General features: G+C 41.1%; 1 protein-coding gene across 1 annotated transcript in view; it reads right to left on the bottom strand.

The window, feature by feature from the left end:
- Nucleotides 1–17,028, bottom strand: part of LOC126176459 (carbonic anhydrase-related protein 10) — a 1,153,190-nt gene that overhangs the window by 355,550 nt on the left and 780,612 nt on the right. The window contains exon 7 of the mRNA XM_049923616.1: nucleotides 11,414–11,568. Coding sequence (XP_049779573.1) covers nucleotides 11,414–11,568 — 155 coding nt within the window. The remainder of the gene's footprint in view (nucleotides 1–11,413; nucleotides 11,569–17,028) is intronic.

The raw sequence follows: 17,028 nt of genomic DNA on the forward strand, positions 1-17,028 counted from the left end.
CCACCAACTGCTAACTCCATTCGGCGATGGTATGCGCAGTTTAAAGCTTCTGGATGCCTCTGTTTCACGCGTAGCCGGCGGAAGTCGACGAATAAAGCAAGCAGGGAGCTAAACGTACCACAGCCGACGGTTTGGAAAATCTTACGGAAAAGGCTAAAGCAGAAGCCTTACCGTTTACAATTGCTACAAGCCCTGACACCCGATGACAAAGTCAAACGCTTTGAATTTTCGGCGCCGTTGCAGCAGCTCATGGAAGAGGATGCGTTCAGTGCAAAACTTGTTTTCACTTATGAAGCAACATTTTTTCTTAGTGGTGAAGTGAACAGACACAATGTGCGAATCTGGGCGGTAGAGAATCCTCACACATTCGTGCAGCAAATTCGCAATTCACCAAAAGTTAACGTGTTTTGTGCAATCTCACGGTTTAAAGTTTACGGCCCCTTTTTCTTCTGCGAAAAAAACGTTACAGGACACGTTTATCTGGACATGCTGGAAAACTGGCTCATGCCACAACTGGAGACCGACAGCGCAGACTTCATCTTTCAACAGGATGGTGCTCCACCGCACTTCCATCATGATGTTCGGCATTTCTTAAACAGGAGATTGGAAAACCGATGGATCGGTCGTGGTGGAGATCATGATCAGCAATTCATGTCACGCTCTCCCGACTTAACCCCATGCGATTTCTTTCTGTGGGGTTATGTGAAAGATTCAGTGTTTAAACCTCCTCTACCAAGAAACGTGCCAGAACTGCGAGCTCGCATCAACGATGCTTTCGAACTCATTGATGGGGACATGCTGCGCCGAGTGTGGTAGGAAGTTGATTATCGGCTTGATGTCTGCCGAATCACTAAAGGGGCACATATCGAAAATTTGTGAATGCCTAAAAAAACTTTTTGAGTTTTTGTATGTGTGTGCAAAGCATTGTGAAAATATCTCAAATAATAAAGTTATTGTAGAGCTGTGAAATCGCTTCAATCATTTGTAATAACCCTGTATAGCTAGATACTGCATGTATTCATAAACCTACTGCATAGTGCAGATATATGAGGTGCAGATGAAAGCTACTGTTTCCTTAACAACTTTTTGCCTTAAAATAGCGTTTTTCTTGTTTTCCACATTGACTTCTACGTCCATACTCTCCAAATCACTTTTAAGTGTTTGGCAAACATAACTTCCCAATATACCAGTTATTAACGCTATTTCGTCTGTCTATACGGGGATGGAACGCGGGAATACTGATTGCTTAAACGACCCTGTGAGAACTGTAGTTAGGCTAATCTTGTCTGAGCGATCCCTACGTAGTTGGGTGTTACATATTTCGAGATACAAGACTTAGTATTGGTTCTTGCAACTTGTGAAAATGGCTTGTACGACATTGTTTGCGTCTATTTTCAAGCGTTTGTCACTTCACTTCTTCCAGTATGGCCATGACGCTCTCCCAAGGATCAAATAAAACAGTGACCACTCGTGCTGCCATTCTTTGCATACATTGATTATCCCCTGTCAACCCTCACACATACGTGAACGGTAGTCTAAAATGGGTCGAACGAGTGTTTTACAAGCAGTTAGGCCATATTCTTTGCAGACTGATTCCAGTTTCCTAGTATTTTCCATTGAACCTGTCTGCCACCTGCTATACGTATGATTGAGCGTATGAGACCGTTCCATTTCATATCCCTACATATTGATACAACTAGGTATATGTTTAAGCTGACAGATTCCATCTGTGACTCATTTACGTTGTAGTTGTAGGATACTGCGTGTTTTGTGAAGTGTGAGATATCACGTTCTTCTTACCGTATAAAGCAATAAGCCACTCTTCGTGCTACTCTGAAAACTTACCAAGATCAGGCAGTTCTTCATTATAAATAAACTGAATCATCTCCGAAAGCTCTGACATTACTAAGAATATTAAATTTGTTTTCGTGGCCATCCTCCATAGTAAGTACATAAAAGCCATCTTTTCTTGCTGTACTGCAATTTAGTTCTCCCAGACGTGTTTCGCTTTTTTTATTTTTATTTTTTTAACTCAAAGGCATCTTCAGTAGGATCTAGAACGACACAGTTTTGTTTTGATGTGTGTTATATTTAAATTATCAAACAGTCCACATCGCGTTTTTTTTATGAAATAAGTAGTTACTTACAGTTTGTTGGCATCTGATTTTCCTCTCATCGGGTCTGGATGTCGCACTATCACTTAATTTCCGAAATACAAGCACATTTTTATATTCCGAACTTCGTCCTTCACACTGTTCACCATGTTCACCGTTTTTTGTAGTACACTATTACTCTTTTGCCACTAGTTACAGATTTCTGTTCGAAAATTGTGCTTTTAAAGACGTAAATATTGTGCGTTCTCTATGTGTTTCCTCCTGTCTGCTTTGTTTACCTCTCGTGTTGCAACCGAACGAAATATGTGTTGAAAATTAACAACTGTTCATGATATTTAGATGTTTATCTCTCTCTCTCTCTCTCTCTCTCTCTCTCTCTCTCTCTCTCTCTCTATATATATATATATATATATATATATATATATATATATATATATGTGTGTGTGTGTGTGTGTGTGTGTGTGTGTGTGTGTCTGAGTGTGTGCGGGGTGGTGGGCTGTTTGTTGTTTGAGTTGTAGATTGTTGAAGAGGAATGTAATAGCTGTCAGAGAGTGTTTGAAAGCTTTGGTGATCAGCTGTTTTGAGTTTTGGTTTAAATGTTCTGTGGAGGGTTTTATGGAAAGTGAGACAAAAGGTTTTCGGTGGTATTATTATTATTTTCATTATTATTATGATAATAATCCTCTATTAGTGTGTTACTCTATTATTTTATCTGTTGGTGTAAACAATGAATGGTTTGGCATGTGTACTTGATCATTCAAGTGGTAATTTTCTTCCAGGATTAAGATATGTTTTTTTTTTGGTTGACTTTAATTATTTTCGTGTCTTCTCTAGTGGTTCGTTTGGGATGATGTTTTCTTAGGTGTTCTTCAAATGTGGAGTAGTTTGTCCCATACTTGCAGGTTCTCACGTGTCCTTTGTATCTGACATCAAATATTATGCCTGTTTGTCCTAAGTATTTGCCATAACAAGTGTCATACTGTAATTGATATATACCTGCTTTCTGGTATATGTCTCTATTTCTTGTCAGTTTTGGAGTGTATTTTTGCTTAGAATTGTCTGTTGGGTATGCTATGTTTATTTCCTGTCTTTTGAAAATGCCGGTAATTTTATGTATGGGTTGTGTTCGTATGCCATTGTACCATCTTATGTTTCCTTTAATGTTTTTCTAATTCTTGTGTGTAGTTGTAATGGTACTGAGTGTTTGTGTTTTGTTCTGTTGTATTGTTGTCTGTGGTTTGGTGTTTTCTGCTTTTATTTTACTTTTAAATTGATTGTTTAGTTCTGTGACTATGTTGCTGATGAAACCACTGTTTGGTGCTATCCACTTTATTATGTCAAGTTCTTTTTGATAGTTTTCTTCGGAGAGTGGCACTTTGTTTAGTCTACGGAGAATGTATCGAAGTGCTGCTTACTTTTGTGAATGTGGGTGGTTTGAGGATTGCGGAATGATGATGTCTGTTGCTATGGGTTTACGATAACTTTCAAACATATGATTATTGTTTTGTTTCTTGATTGTTATAACCAGCAAAATAAATTTTGTTATACTGTTCTCTTTCAGTTGTGAATTTGAATTTTTATGTACCAATATAATAAGTTTTATTCTTTTGCTACTATTTTTGTGAAAATGATTTGTTCAATGTGGTTTATAAATATATTTGCTAAGGCTCCTGAATCTGGGGACCCCATTGGTAATCCATCCTCTTGAAATTCATTACTGAACTGGAAGTAGTTTTGTTCTGTTATGAGCTTGATAGCACGAAATAGTGGTTTCATTAGCAACATAGTCACAGAACTAAACAATCAATTTAAAAGTAAAATAAAAGCAGAAAACACCAAACCACAGGCAACAATACAACAGAACCAATACAAACACTCAGTACCATTACAACTACACACAATAATTCCCGAGAGAAGAATGATTGCTTAAACTGTTCTGTGCGCTCTGTAATTAGGATAATCTTGTTTTCACGATTCCTGCGTAAGCTATACTGGGTGCATCAAAGAGTAAGAACAATTTCAGTTGTTTATTATAGAACAAACTCTGTAAGATAGAAACACAATGCCCATGTCACTGGATAGATGAATGTCCAAAGTCTTACGTTCTTACGGACCATTCATTTAAGATGGTTACCATGTGTTGCTCGAGAAACATCGAAACGATAGTCTGTTTCCTTCCACACCAGAATTAACGACTCCCTGTTTACTGAATCGACAGTTTCAACAATTCAGTTTTTTCAGCTCTTGGAGAGTAGTTGCCATTCGTGATACTCATGATAGGTTCCACAGCGAAACTGTATCTCGAAACTTGGCAGAGATTCTGGTCGTATTAAAGTATGTTAGCGGCAAGACACAGTAAGTGCCTTCTCTGCGCGACAACAATGGATATACGATCGATGACAGTGCTGCTTAAGGCAGAGTTACCAAACACAGCCTTCCGAAATTCCTTTAACAAAGAAGACAAAGTACATATTCCAGAATTCGAATCAAGAACAGCTGCCAACTTGAGTAACTTAGGAGTAGATGTCCTCGGAGTAGAGAAGCAGCTTAAATCACATCATAAAAGTCAATTTTCCGGTCCAGACTGTATACCAGTTAGCTTCCTTTCACAGTACGCTGATGGAAAATCTCCATACTTAACAATCATAACCGCTCTCTCGACTGTAGATCTGTACACAAAGACTGGAAAGTTGCATTGTTGATACCAATATTCAAGAAAGGCAACAGGAATAATCCACTAAATTACAGGCGCATATCATTAACGTCAATATGTATCAGTCAGCAGTCTGGAATGAAACATATTTGCAATTTTAGTTTGATTTCTACACCTAAAGATAGTATGTTAAGAAAATAATACAATGTAATTTTTTTACTTACACCATTTTAGTCTGATTTCCATTTAGATCTGTGGATGTTGTCTTCTTTCACATTTTCCAGGTATTTCTACCTCTGGAGCTGATGTTTCTGCCCTGTTTTCATTTTGATTTGCAGCTTTACCCATTTTTTGTGACATATGACAAAATATAGCGTCAATAGTGTTCGTAAAATTTCTCCAGACTAAATGTGTGTGTGTGTGTGTGGCGTCGCCAACTTGAGTGTTGTTTTTGGTTTTCACTTCATATGAATATGTTAGTTTGCTCTGCTGTTTGCTGTTTGTGTATAATGTTAAATTTATGTTCAAATATATGTAATATGTAACTCTAATGACGAAATAGTGTGGGAATCAGAGGTCTAAATTGTGAGTAGAAACAAATGGAAAACCAAGGTATACGGGTGCTGCCTGATGGTAAAATTTTTAACTTCGTTGTGAAAACACAGCAGCCTGTGATAATATTTATTCGTTTGGCCTGAGAACTGGGAAGTACTATAAATAAGACGTCGAATGACAAGAAGTTTCAGAAACTGTATTCGTACTATCTTTCAACTTTTTTCTGCATATTTCAACTTTTTTCTGCATATTTCAACTTTTTTCTGCATCTTTCAACTTTTTTCTGCATCTTTCAACTTTTTTCTGCATCTTTCAACTTTTTTCTGCATCTTTCAACTTTTTTCTGCATCTTTCAACTTTTTTCTGCATCTTTCAACTTTTTTCTGCATCTTTCAACTTTTTTCTGCATCTTTCAACTTTTTTCTGCATCTTTCAACTTTTTTTCTGTTTAATAGACCAAAGTGCGACTTGATACCTACTGAACTATTAATAATGCTTATGTCTACGTTATTTTGAAGTGATTACACACTATAATTTTCACATTCGTATCCTATAGTGCCCCTATACGTAGAGACAAACTGAAGAAACCTAGCATGAATTAACGTGATTTCGGTGAGACAAGTCTTAATATCTTTGCTTATACGTAGCTTATCCCCTGTACAGAACGAGGGGAAATAGGCTGAAAATATATCTACAGTAAAAATTCTTTTCATGTTCTGGTACGCCAGGAGTGTGAACATTCCAATAAAACATGTAATTACATACATTGAAGTTTATTACATCCATTTTACCAAAGACTTCAGAGGAGAAAGTAGCATAGCATAGCAAATACACTGCTGCTTTTAACGAGTTTCAACAAAGCTAATAGTTACAAATATGGCATGCCCTTCCCTCTTCTGCAGTCCGCCCTGCCTACCGTATTTTACGGACTATAAGACGCACTTATTTCTTCGAAAAACTGCCTCCAAATCTCAGGTGCGTTTGTGTACTCAAAATCAATATAAAATAATTAGTTTTTTATTTAAAATTCCAGCCACTCTTAAAAATGGCCATATATTCGATGCCCCGGGTAACCTATCTGTAACTGGCAAGTTTGACTGAACTCGCCGCAGCAGTGCATCGATGCGACGAACATGCGTTGCGGGGATTCACAAGCTCGCTAACACTGTCTCCCTCCCGCCGCTCAGTCACAAACACAGAACTCTGCCTAGCCTTTGATGCGTCATTGCAGTCTACGGTGTCAGTGACCTTGAAAGTGATTTGTGTTTTCGGCAACAGTACAAAACTTTTGTTCGTAGCTAGCTTTGTAACTGAAAAAAAAGGTATTGATATGATGTGGGCTATAAATTGAATACGAGCATATGCAGAAGAACATGGAAACAAAGCAGCGGACGGCATTTCGATCCTCCACTAACAGAAAAAAAACCAATCACGAATGGCATGCTAGTAAAGAAGACATGAAAAAGATGAGGAAGACTAAGTGTACAAATAGAGAACTGAATGCAAAATGGCCAAAACTATATGATGACATATTGAAATGTGTTCAAGGACGGGTCAAAATGGCATTGAAATTAATACAAAAATGAGTTAATACTCACTCGTAAGCTAGCGCTACTGTGGAACTTAACAGACTTTAAGGAAGGAGTTGGTTGGTGCTACAGATTTATGAAGTGTCATGGACCTAGCATACAACCAAAACCAAAGTATCTCAGAAAATATCAGAAGTGTATGAAGAGAAAATATTATCTTTTCATAGTTTTATTTTCAAGAGCAAAGGAAAACCAGTGTGGAATTTCGTTACGCCGAATAGCGAATATGGAAGAAACTCCTCTGACACTTGATGTGCCAAGTAACATAACTGTTGCCAAGAAAGGTACTAAAACTGTAATTATGAAAAAAAGTGGGCATGAAAAAGCGCACTACACTGTTACCGATTCATGTTGTGCTGACGGTACTGAACTTAATCCAATGGTCATTTTCAAGCTCAACATCCGTCCCGATAGCTGAGTAGTCAGTACGACGTACTGTCATGTCAATAGGCCCGAGTTCAGTTCCGGGTTAGGTCGGAGATTTTCTCCGTTCAGAGAATGGGTGTTACGCTGTCATCATCGTATCATGCCGACCGACGCGCAAGTCGCCGAAGTGGCGTCAACTCAAAGACTTCCACCATGCGACCGGTCTACCCGTCAGGAGGCCCTAGCCACACGACATTTCCATTTTTTCAAGCGCAAAACGTTCTGAAATACCACCAGGTGTTGTTGTTCACGTACATGGCAATGATTTGATGGACGAGGCTGGTATGACATTATGGATTCAGAGAGCGTGGAGGAGAAGGAAAGCTGTTTTATTGAAGAAGGGTTCTCTTCTTGTGCTTGATCAACTTAGTAGTCATTTGAAAAATTCTGTGATAGAGAAATTGAGACAGGCAAACACGGAACTAGCTGTTGTTCCGGGAGGACTTACTTTGCAACTGCATCATCATGATGTCTAGATAAATAAATCATTAAAAGCCCATATGAGAGGCGAATGGAACAAATGGATGACGGATTGAACCCAACATGAATTCACGCCGAAGGGAGCTTTTAAAGGACCTAAAATCAAACAAATGTGTCACTGGATAAAACAGTCGTGAAATAGAGTAAGATAAGACAATAATTTAGTCTTTCAAGAAGTGCAGCATAAGTAACGCTCTCGATGGCAGTGAAGACCATCTCATATATGAGCTTTGCATTCTAATAATAAAAATGGCAAAAATATATTTTTTTAAAATTGCTTTAAAATTAAGGTGCGTCTGATAGTCCGTAGCGTCTTACAGTCCTTACAATATGGTACATCTGAAGCCACAAAGCCTCCGATAGTGAGAAAGACTCCTGATCAGGTTCCACGCTCTGCTACGTCAACAATTTTGAAGAAGCGCGAGCCAGTCACAAGGCGACCAGCCCCAGCCTGCGAATATTACTGCCGTAAGCTACTAGTTCTCTTTTCCAAATCTTAGTTTGAATCGTTTGTGGATTACTGTAGTTTACTCTGTTCTGTGATTTGCGGAGACAGTATTAGACGTGGCCTTTGCTAGATACCCCCTGCGAGTACCATTAGGTGATATTGTGGGCTTCTGGGTGTCCTGTCGAGTTGGTATTTCCATTTTATACACGCTGTTTCGACGATCGACGCACTCTGGCCGGAGTCCAGGCAGCGGATGCACATGTAACAGCAAAACCTGAGGTACCTGAAAATAATAGTGGGGTCGATCGAAGAAACACTGCGTGTGGAATGAAACAACAATTCGTCAGAACACCCGCAGGCCCACCATTAATCAATCACGCAGAAAAGAACCTGTGAAATCACTATTAGGCGATATTTTTGCTCGCAGGAGGTCAACTCCTCCAATTTTGTGGTCCGGAGGGTGGTCATCTCGAAGACTCTGCCTTGTCCTTTGATTGCAAATGGCAGTGGTACACGTTCGCGGCACCCGCCCTGTCCATCGCAGAAAACCAAACGCACAAAAATCAAGAACCCAGCTTCCGTAGCGTATTTTAATACCTAGACGGGACAACTATATCGCTACAATGCACGCAGAATTGGTGATGCAATACACGCTTAAAACAGTAGCGTGATATGTTATTTCTTGTGCAGCAATAAGCGCATATCAGTCACTGAACTGCACCTTAAAAAAGTTAGATTGGGCTGACGGATAAGTTAGTATCGTTTTCCCGTAAGTTTGGTAAACACAACAGATACAAATAACAGTAACTTTAGTCATCAATAACAAATTTTCCTTCTCTATTTACAACAGTCTGCCAAAGCTGGGGTAATTTTAGATTCCGCGACTATAGGTACCACGTGGTTTTGAGGCCCAGAACTCGTAGAACCATATTCGGAGCGCATTTTCATTCGGAAAGGAAGTTCCTTGAAGCTTGTTTGATAGAGAGCGAAAAAGGTGAAAATCTGAGGATGAAATACAATATCGAAAAGATGGGAGTCGAATGACTTCCCAACCCAGGTCCATGGTAGGGGTTTTGTCAGGCTAGTAAATGCGTTCGGGCCTTAACATGGGGTAGCATGACTTCACAGAGCCTGTGTCTGTAAGACGTACCAGTAATGGACAACAAATGTCAGCAGCCCGGATAAGCAGTTCGTAGTACACTACACCGTCGCTATTCCACCAAATGCGTGACATTATCTGTTGTGGTTTCGTGCAGATCTTTGAGCGGGCACTTTGCTGTTTTCTTTGGGATCAACCATTCCTTTCTTTTTCATATGATAGCATGAAGAACCATTTCTTGCCACGAGTAACGATACAGGATAAGAATGGTCGGTGTTGTTCACGAGCCAATTGATGACGAACAGGCAAAGTTGGACATAAGGCCGCCCACTGATTATTGAGGGTTTGGCTTACAGAACGTGGTAGTTACACCGCCGATTTCTAAACCTTTCTCATTGCATGCGAATATCAGGCGATGGTGGAATGTTCACAGTTCATCACACTTGCCAGTTCTCGAATGCAGTGACGTGAGTCAGTGTGGATTGACGCTTTTAAGCGATCTTCACCAAACCTCGAAGGTCTTCCTGAAGAGTCACAGTTTTCAGAACGATCTTAAAACCAGAAATACATTTTCCTTCCGTGATCCGTGCAATGGCGATATCCCCATACACGGGGTAAATTTTTCTGGTTGACTCTACTGCTCTCACGCGTCTATTGAACTCAAACAAGAGAATATGTCGCAAACGTTCCGATACCTGCACTTCGCACTCCATTTTCCAGCGTCCACATCTCCACTCACTTCTCCAAACGGCCAAATGACAATATGTAAACTCAGATAGCAACAGTGAACTGCAAATAAAAAAAGACAGTCAGTAAATAAACCCATAGCAACCGGAATACCAACGTGCAAGATAAAGGCTACCATATTATGAACAAATATAATATACGTAGGAGACGTCTGCTAACCTGTTAGCTTCTTTGGTGAACGACAGAATGATGCCGTATAAAATTATTTTCGTAAATCTGACGATACTCATGTGATCGTCTGTGAATACCCGCGGCGTCCCCCTGTAGATATTGAAGACAAGTAACTCTAGCAGGAATTAGGGTAGTCGCTATTATCTAAGATAAGAAAATGCATATAGTACTGTACGACACAACTTAATCCAAGACGGAAAAAAAATTATCTCTTTAATCAAAAAGAATGAAAAACAATCACCGAGAGACAAGATAGTGAAGTACATTCTCTTTGGAGCTTAAGCGTATTGTAAATTAGTTCAGTTTTATCGTAAATTTCCCGTCTTGTTTCCATAACTTACGTTAATTATTTCTCCCGTTTGTTTATGAAGCTCGTCTGCACTAGATTATATGTAGATATATTCACAATTACGTATATTGATTAGAACAGATCACATTTTTTTCCACACTTGTTATCAGGATGTGGTAAATTGTAGTTTTAAAAGAGTGCTTCATGTGATCTCATGTACGGACGCATATTTTCCATGCTAGTTAAATTGTCCCTACAAGAAATCGCCGCTTCTTTCCACTGTAAAAAGGCCAAGTAAAATACGCCTTCCAAGTGGTGATTATGGTTTAATCGTCGAACAGCACAGTGGATGAAGTAATAAATTTGCAACTCACGCAAAATTATATCTACTATCCCAACGACTTTTATAAAGCTACGTGTGATATTTTCTTTCACAAACACAGACCATAAGAAAACATTAAGCATTTTCTGTTTCATTGTTTCTAACCTTTTAACTGCTCTGGAAGTGTTAACGCACGCGTAGACATGTTTAGAGCACCAGGTAGAATGATGGGTGGCGTGCGTAAACACGTTCAGAGCACAAAGGGACAGGTACAAAGGCGCGTGCGTTAACACGTCCAGAGCAGTTGAAGGGCTAAAGACGAGAGGGACTGACACAGAAATTTTTGATTAGTGGAAATTTTAAAGACAACCTAGGATAACGCAGAAAAACTGTTGAATTGACGATTATTCGAACATACTACTGCTTAACAACGTAGCTCGTCCTGTAGGGAGACAAAGTGATCTCCTTGTAGCATCACGCCGTAGTAGCGTTAGAGCCAGCGTGTTCCGCGCCACCCTACCTGCTGCTTGGTGATGTAGATGGGCTTGTTGAGGATGATCCACGTGACAGTCTCGTGGCAGGCGGGCATCGTCGTGGACCCGTCGTACGTCATGTAGTAGTCCGTCTCGGGCAGCAGGCCGCGGATCGACAGCCGGCGCACCTCCACCTCCTGACCTGTAAGTGAAGAGTCAGTAGGTAAAAAGAAACGCCAACCTTGTCGTGCAAAACAATCGAAAAGGTATACCAAAGCACATGCGGCAAGCGCGTAAAAGTACCACTAAACTACCTGTCAAAATTGAAGTATGTGATGTGTCACAAAGTAGCTCGTCGCGGTGACATTTTTGTACGAATGGTTCATATAGTTCTTCCCGGTCAGATTTCAGTCTCGAGGTTTCGACGACATCCTCCGCCGTCGTCTGCAGGACTTTACATTTTAGTAGGCTTGTAGGTACTTCATTTAATTGACAAAATTATGCCATGGAGACGTTATTAAGTCACAGAACTTCCATATGTTAGTAAAGTTTATGTCGATGTCCGTGACTGAAGATCACTGGTAGCTATGCTGTTTTCTTTAGATGGTGGGCGATTCATCTGATTTCTCTTTCCCTTTCAACTCTCTTTCCCTTTCAGCATCAACTGACAGTTTCCATCGACCAGTAAGGGTCTAGCTACTGTGTCGGTTGAAGTTGTTATTCATTCTGATCTCAACAACTTCTCTGATGACGGAATCCCTGGAGGTAGAGGTGCATGGGATAATATTTCCGTTTTATCAAACACAATCGTATGTTTGCTCCTGATCATGCATTCGGCAACAGCAGATTTTTCAAAATCGGAACATTTAACCTGGCGTCGTTGTTGCGTGCAGCGGTCTGACGCTGTTCGTGTTGACGTAACTGCTACCCCATACATATTTCATATGTTCCAGGAACACCGATACGAAATCTGACTTTTCATTGGCGCAGCATCTCTTTAATGTTAATTTTATTTTATTTTATTTTATTGGTCACACAATACGAACAATTTCAGAACGATGTACTGAGCACATTAAATATCACTGATTTGATATACTGCTGTTTTCCGACCACAGCCTCACAAACAAACATACGATTAAGTTAATTTTATGAAACGGAAATACTATCCCATGCATCAACATCCTGGAATTCTTTCATCAAAGAACTAGTTGAGATCAGAAAGGGTAACTTCACCCTTAACGTAGACAGAGGCTACACTCTTAGTGGTACATGGAAATGCTCAACTGATGCTGAATGGCAAAGTGAAATCATTTGAATCATCAATCATCTCAAGAAATCAGCCTCGCTGCTAATTTTCCTCAGTCACTGATACAGGCATACCATTTGGTAGCATATGGAAGTTAACTGATTTCGTTACGTCTCCATGGCATAATTCGGCCAACTCAAGTACGTAAATGCCTACTGAAATGTAATCTCGTGCCAAAGACTACGGTGGAAGCCGTCGAAAGCTCTGAAGCGGCAAGAACTCCGTAAAGCAATTATTCAATGTGAGTTGTCATCTGTCCGCATTTGCCAGAAGTCGGATGCAGAAACTACAACTAACCAATGTATCTGACTCACAGCGTTCTGGTACGGTCAGATTATCTGCATCTATATTCCGAAACCGCTTCACAGTGTGGGATGGCGTGGCTAGTTCAGGTACCACAGTCAGTTTGGCTTTCTCTGTCCAATTTACGCATGAAGTGGTGACAGTGACTGTCCGTAGGGCTCCGTGTGTCATATAATTTGTGTTTTTACCGCTACGCAGTCTGTGAGATACCTACATACGTATTCTCACTCCGCTAATCACAGAGAAGGCGTTGGTAGAGGGTACCTCAGGCTACGCCAAGACGTAGGTCTTCTCACTGTTTGAATCGCGTGTGGAGAGCGGGAAGAACGATTGCTTAAATGCCTCCGTTGGGTGACGTAACTAATGTCGTCTAATCTCTGCTGTTCCTACGGATGTGATACGTAGTAGATTTGGTATATTCTTCAATTCCTTTCCTGAAACTGGTTCTTACAATCGTTAAGCGTCTGGCATTTCAGGTTTCCAGCGTCTCTGTGTCGCCCTCTCCTAAGTCGAATAAACATGTGAACATCCAAGGCGCCATTGTTTCTGTACGTTTAGTATCCGCTGTTTGTTCTATCTGTGTAAGGGCTTCACATAGCTGATAAATATTTTTGGATGTGCTGCATAAGTGTAGACTGGATTTTCCCAGCGTCCTACAACGAACCGAAGTCTGCCACTTGCTTTAGTTACAACTGAGTCTACTTTATCATTCCATTTCATAGCCAGATAAATTATTACATCCAGTCATTTGCGTGAGTTGGTTCATTAAAATTTGTCATCAATGATATTGTACTCGTAAGATTTTATGTTGTTTCTCATTTTTGAGGTGTTTTGAAGGTAAACATCTTCGTGATTCACAACGGTTCTCTTATAGAGTCTGCCGCTGGATGACTGAGCATCACCTTGACACAAAGGGTCCCAAACCGACGAAAAATGGCCAAGAAATGTTGAACGAGTTTTGTCAGCTATGTCTTTCGTTAGGGTTCTCTCCTCTGAAATATTCGAACAATAATGGATCTTCCTACCAAAAATGAACAATAAGTTACTGTTTCGTATTATTCAGTGCCAAGACTTGCAACAAGTGTCGAGCGCCCGCAGATCTTCGTTTCCTCTTCGTCACTTCTTCTTCTTGGCTTCTAATAGACTCAAAGCTCACGACCGACCTCGCAAGTTCCCACCAAATGCTCCTACCCTGTGCTACTTCATCCTCACTATCTCACTTAGCCTGTTGCGTATTGCTTTAATTTCATTTACCTATGTACCTCCTGGGCCTCCGCCTCGGTCTCTTACCAACTGAATTCCACATAAATATACTTAAAACCACTTGATTCTCTTCCATTCTCATCAGAATGCCTGCTCAATGAAGTCTTTTGGAATTATTTTATTATGCTAATTGTTCTTATTTGTTGTGAAAGAATGTGGATTTCTGTGGTGTGTCTTCTCTTCCAGCTTCGCGATTCATAATCATAGTATGAACCATAAATTGTCTTAAAAACTTTGTTCTCAAATACTTCTAACTGATGTTATTCCATTGCAGTTTAACTCCGTGTTTCTGCTCCACAGATTTTTATTGGTCTGGTGATTGTGCTGTACAGCTTCAGTTTAGTTTTTCTTGAATTTGAACTGTTCAGTACCTTCGAATTTATGTTTCCCGGTTGGAGTGGCCTCTACAATTTCCGGGTCGTCGCGTGTCGAGCGAGTTGAGTTGGGACGTTGTCTTGTTTATCTCTTCGTCTTCGAACTATCATGTACTTTGTTTCCTGACTATTTACTTTTAGGGAATGTATAGATGCTTCTTCTACGATATACACAAATATTTTACTTGTGTTTCACTTTTGGAATGTGCACTATATCATCTGGACACGCTATAACCTTAACTTTATTCCTTTGGAAGAAGATCACAGCGGTTTCTACTTTGAGTCTCCGCATAGCCCTCGCTAAGGCTAAATTTCGCTTCAGTTTTCTGTCGGATACTACTTGAGCAGTGTGCGGCTCGCGTTGTTGACATTCATAGCTAGGTATCTTGTAAAAGCAATAGTGGCGTCTCGTTTTATTAGTGTGTTCACTAGCGCCACTACGTTTGCTCACCTTTTCTGTCCGTGAGTGGCAGCAGCAGCAGCAGCAGCGCTCATCGATAGCGCGTACTGTGATACCATCTTTGGAGTGGCCTCTACAATTTCCGGGTCGTCGTGTGTCAAGCGAGTTGAGTTGGGACGGAGCATCAGGGAGGGCTGGACAGCCAGTACTCGCGCGACCGCTGGCGACACACATGCACTGTCCGACGGAAGGATGTGGTCGCGAGAGTGCACGACTACGTCAAGGAGCGGATTCAGCGAGTTTTAGTTGAATGCACCGTGATATCCGAGTAGTGCGTGTGTCCGCCGATCGAAGTGCCCACATGTCTATAAGTCGTCAGTCGATGATTTATACTGGTATCTTTTCCATGCCTGACTGGAGTGGGGACTACCGTCGGTTGGTCGTTCGGTCGGTCGTCGCAGCGGACAACGTGCAGTTGGTTTTCCGACCGCTTCTGGCTTCTCCGTGTTTGTGCCGACTCCTATTTCGTCCGCGTTGTGTCACAGTGATTGGTTTTAGTATTGTTTGAGACATCGTGGAATTGTCTTCGTGGATCTGTGTGTATCTTGTGTGGTTTTTAATGTCTAGTTATTTAAATGCTGCCTGCGTTCTGGTGTCGGCAGTTCGGCTACGGACGGAGCAGCGAGGAGGTCCGTAGTACGTGGGCAGGCCGGCACTGCTGGCGGCGTGCAGGCACTGTCGCACTGCGGCGCTGTAGCCGACGACCAAACCCAGGACGTTTGAAGTTGAGTGAACCGTGTCCAGTACTGGAACCTCCCCTGTTTGAAATCTCACTGTTGTTTGCATGTAGCTGCTCCCACGGTTGGAGAGACCAACCGCCCCAAGTGGAGTCTGTCTGGTTGGCGAAAGCTATTAGCCGCCTTCTACTCCTTGATGTTATTTTGGATTTAGTATTATTGTTATTAGTGAAGTGCATCCAGCGGTATTTTCTGCCTTGTGACTGCTGACGCTCCAGTTACCTGCCCTGGAGGTTAGCGTACTTCCCCGGCAGTATACCTTTCCTGGTCGTGTTCATGCTGTCTAACACGGCGTGTAGTTCGACAGCCTCTCGAATTGTACTGTGCATATGTTTTTGGGAGGTCTACCTTGGTTCTAGAGTTTCCTTCGGCCTTGAATGTGTTTGTGAAGACGTGGTGCTGTCCGTCTCTTCGCCCCTGTCCAAAAATTTTCCATCTTTGAGCCGGTGATCGGACGTTAGGCGGATTGGTTAGTAAGTCGGTCGGTGCTTAAGCTACCCCTAGTGTTAGTTGCCATCCTGTTACGTGAGTTCAGCTCTTGGCTGCCTGCCACACCGCTTACACAGCTCTAGTGACCTTCCTCAGTTCGATCCAGGGAGCACTGTCTGTGGATCACTCCGTCTTATTTGGACAAGTTGTCATAATTGTTTAAAATTTACTATTATGTTTTGAACATGTTATGGCCTTTCGCCACTTGTAATTCCGGCCTTCAGCCGTTAATTGTTTGTAACATTGCTTTTGGCCTTCAGCCGACAAATAATTTTAGTGAGGCCTTCAGCCGTCACTATAGCTTGTTATAAGTTATTAAGGTTATTAGAAAGGGTTTTACTGTTTTAAAGTGTAATTGTACACCTTATCTGTAATTCAGGCCTTCAGCCTTTCTGTATTCAGAAACTGCTTGTGGCCTTCAGCCCACGAATAATTTTCAACGTTCTTAATCAGGCCTTCAGCCGTTGATTATGTGTAACATTCTTTGTGGCCTTCAGCCGACCAATAATTTGTAATTTTTTCTTAATAAGGCATTCAGCCGTTACTATAGCTTGTTACCGTTTTGATTGTTAAGAAATCTTAGTATTTGTTAATGTGTAACTGCCTTCCTCACTTGTAATTCAGGCCTTCAGCCGTTGTGTATTCTGAAATTGCTGCTGGCCTTCACCCGTTAATTGTTTTTAACATTGCTTGTGGCTTTCAGCCGACAATTAGTTTCAGTTCTGTCTTG

The sequence above is a fragment of the Schistocerca cancellata genome, chromosome 3 (assembly GCF_023864275.1).
Source record: "Schistocerca cancellata isolate TAMUIC-IGC-003103 chromosome 3, iqSchCanc2.1, whole genome shotgun sequence".
Lineage (NCBI taxonomy): Eukaryota > Metazoa > Arthropoda > Insecta > Orthoptera > Acrididae > Schistocerca > Schistocerca cancellata.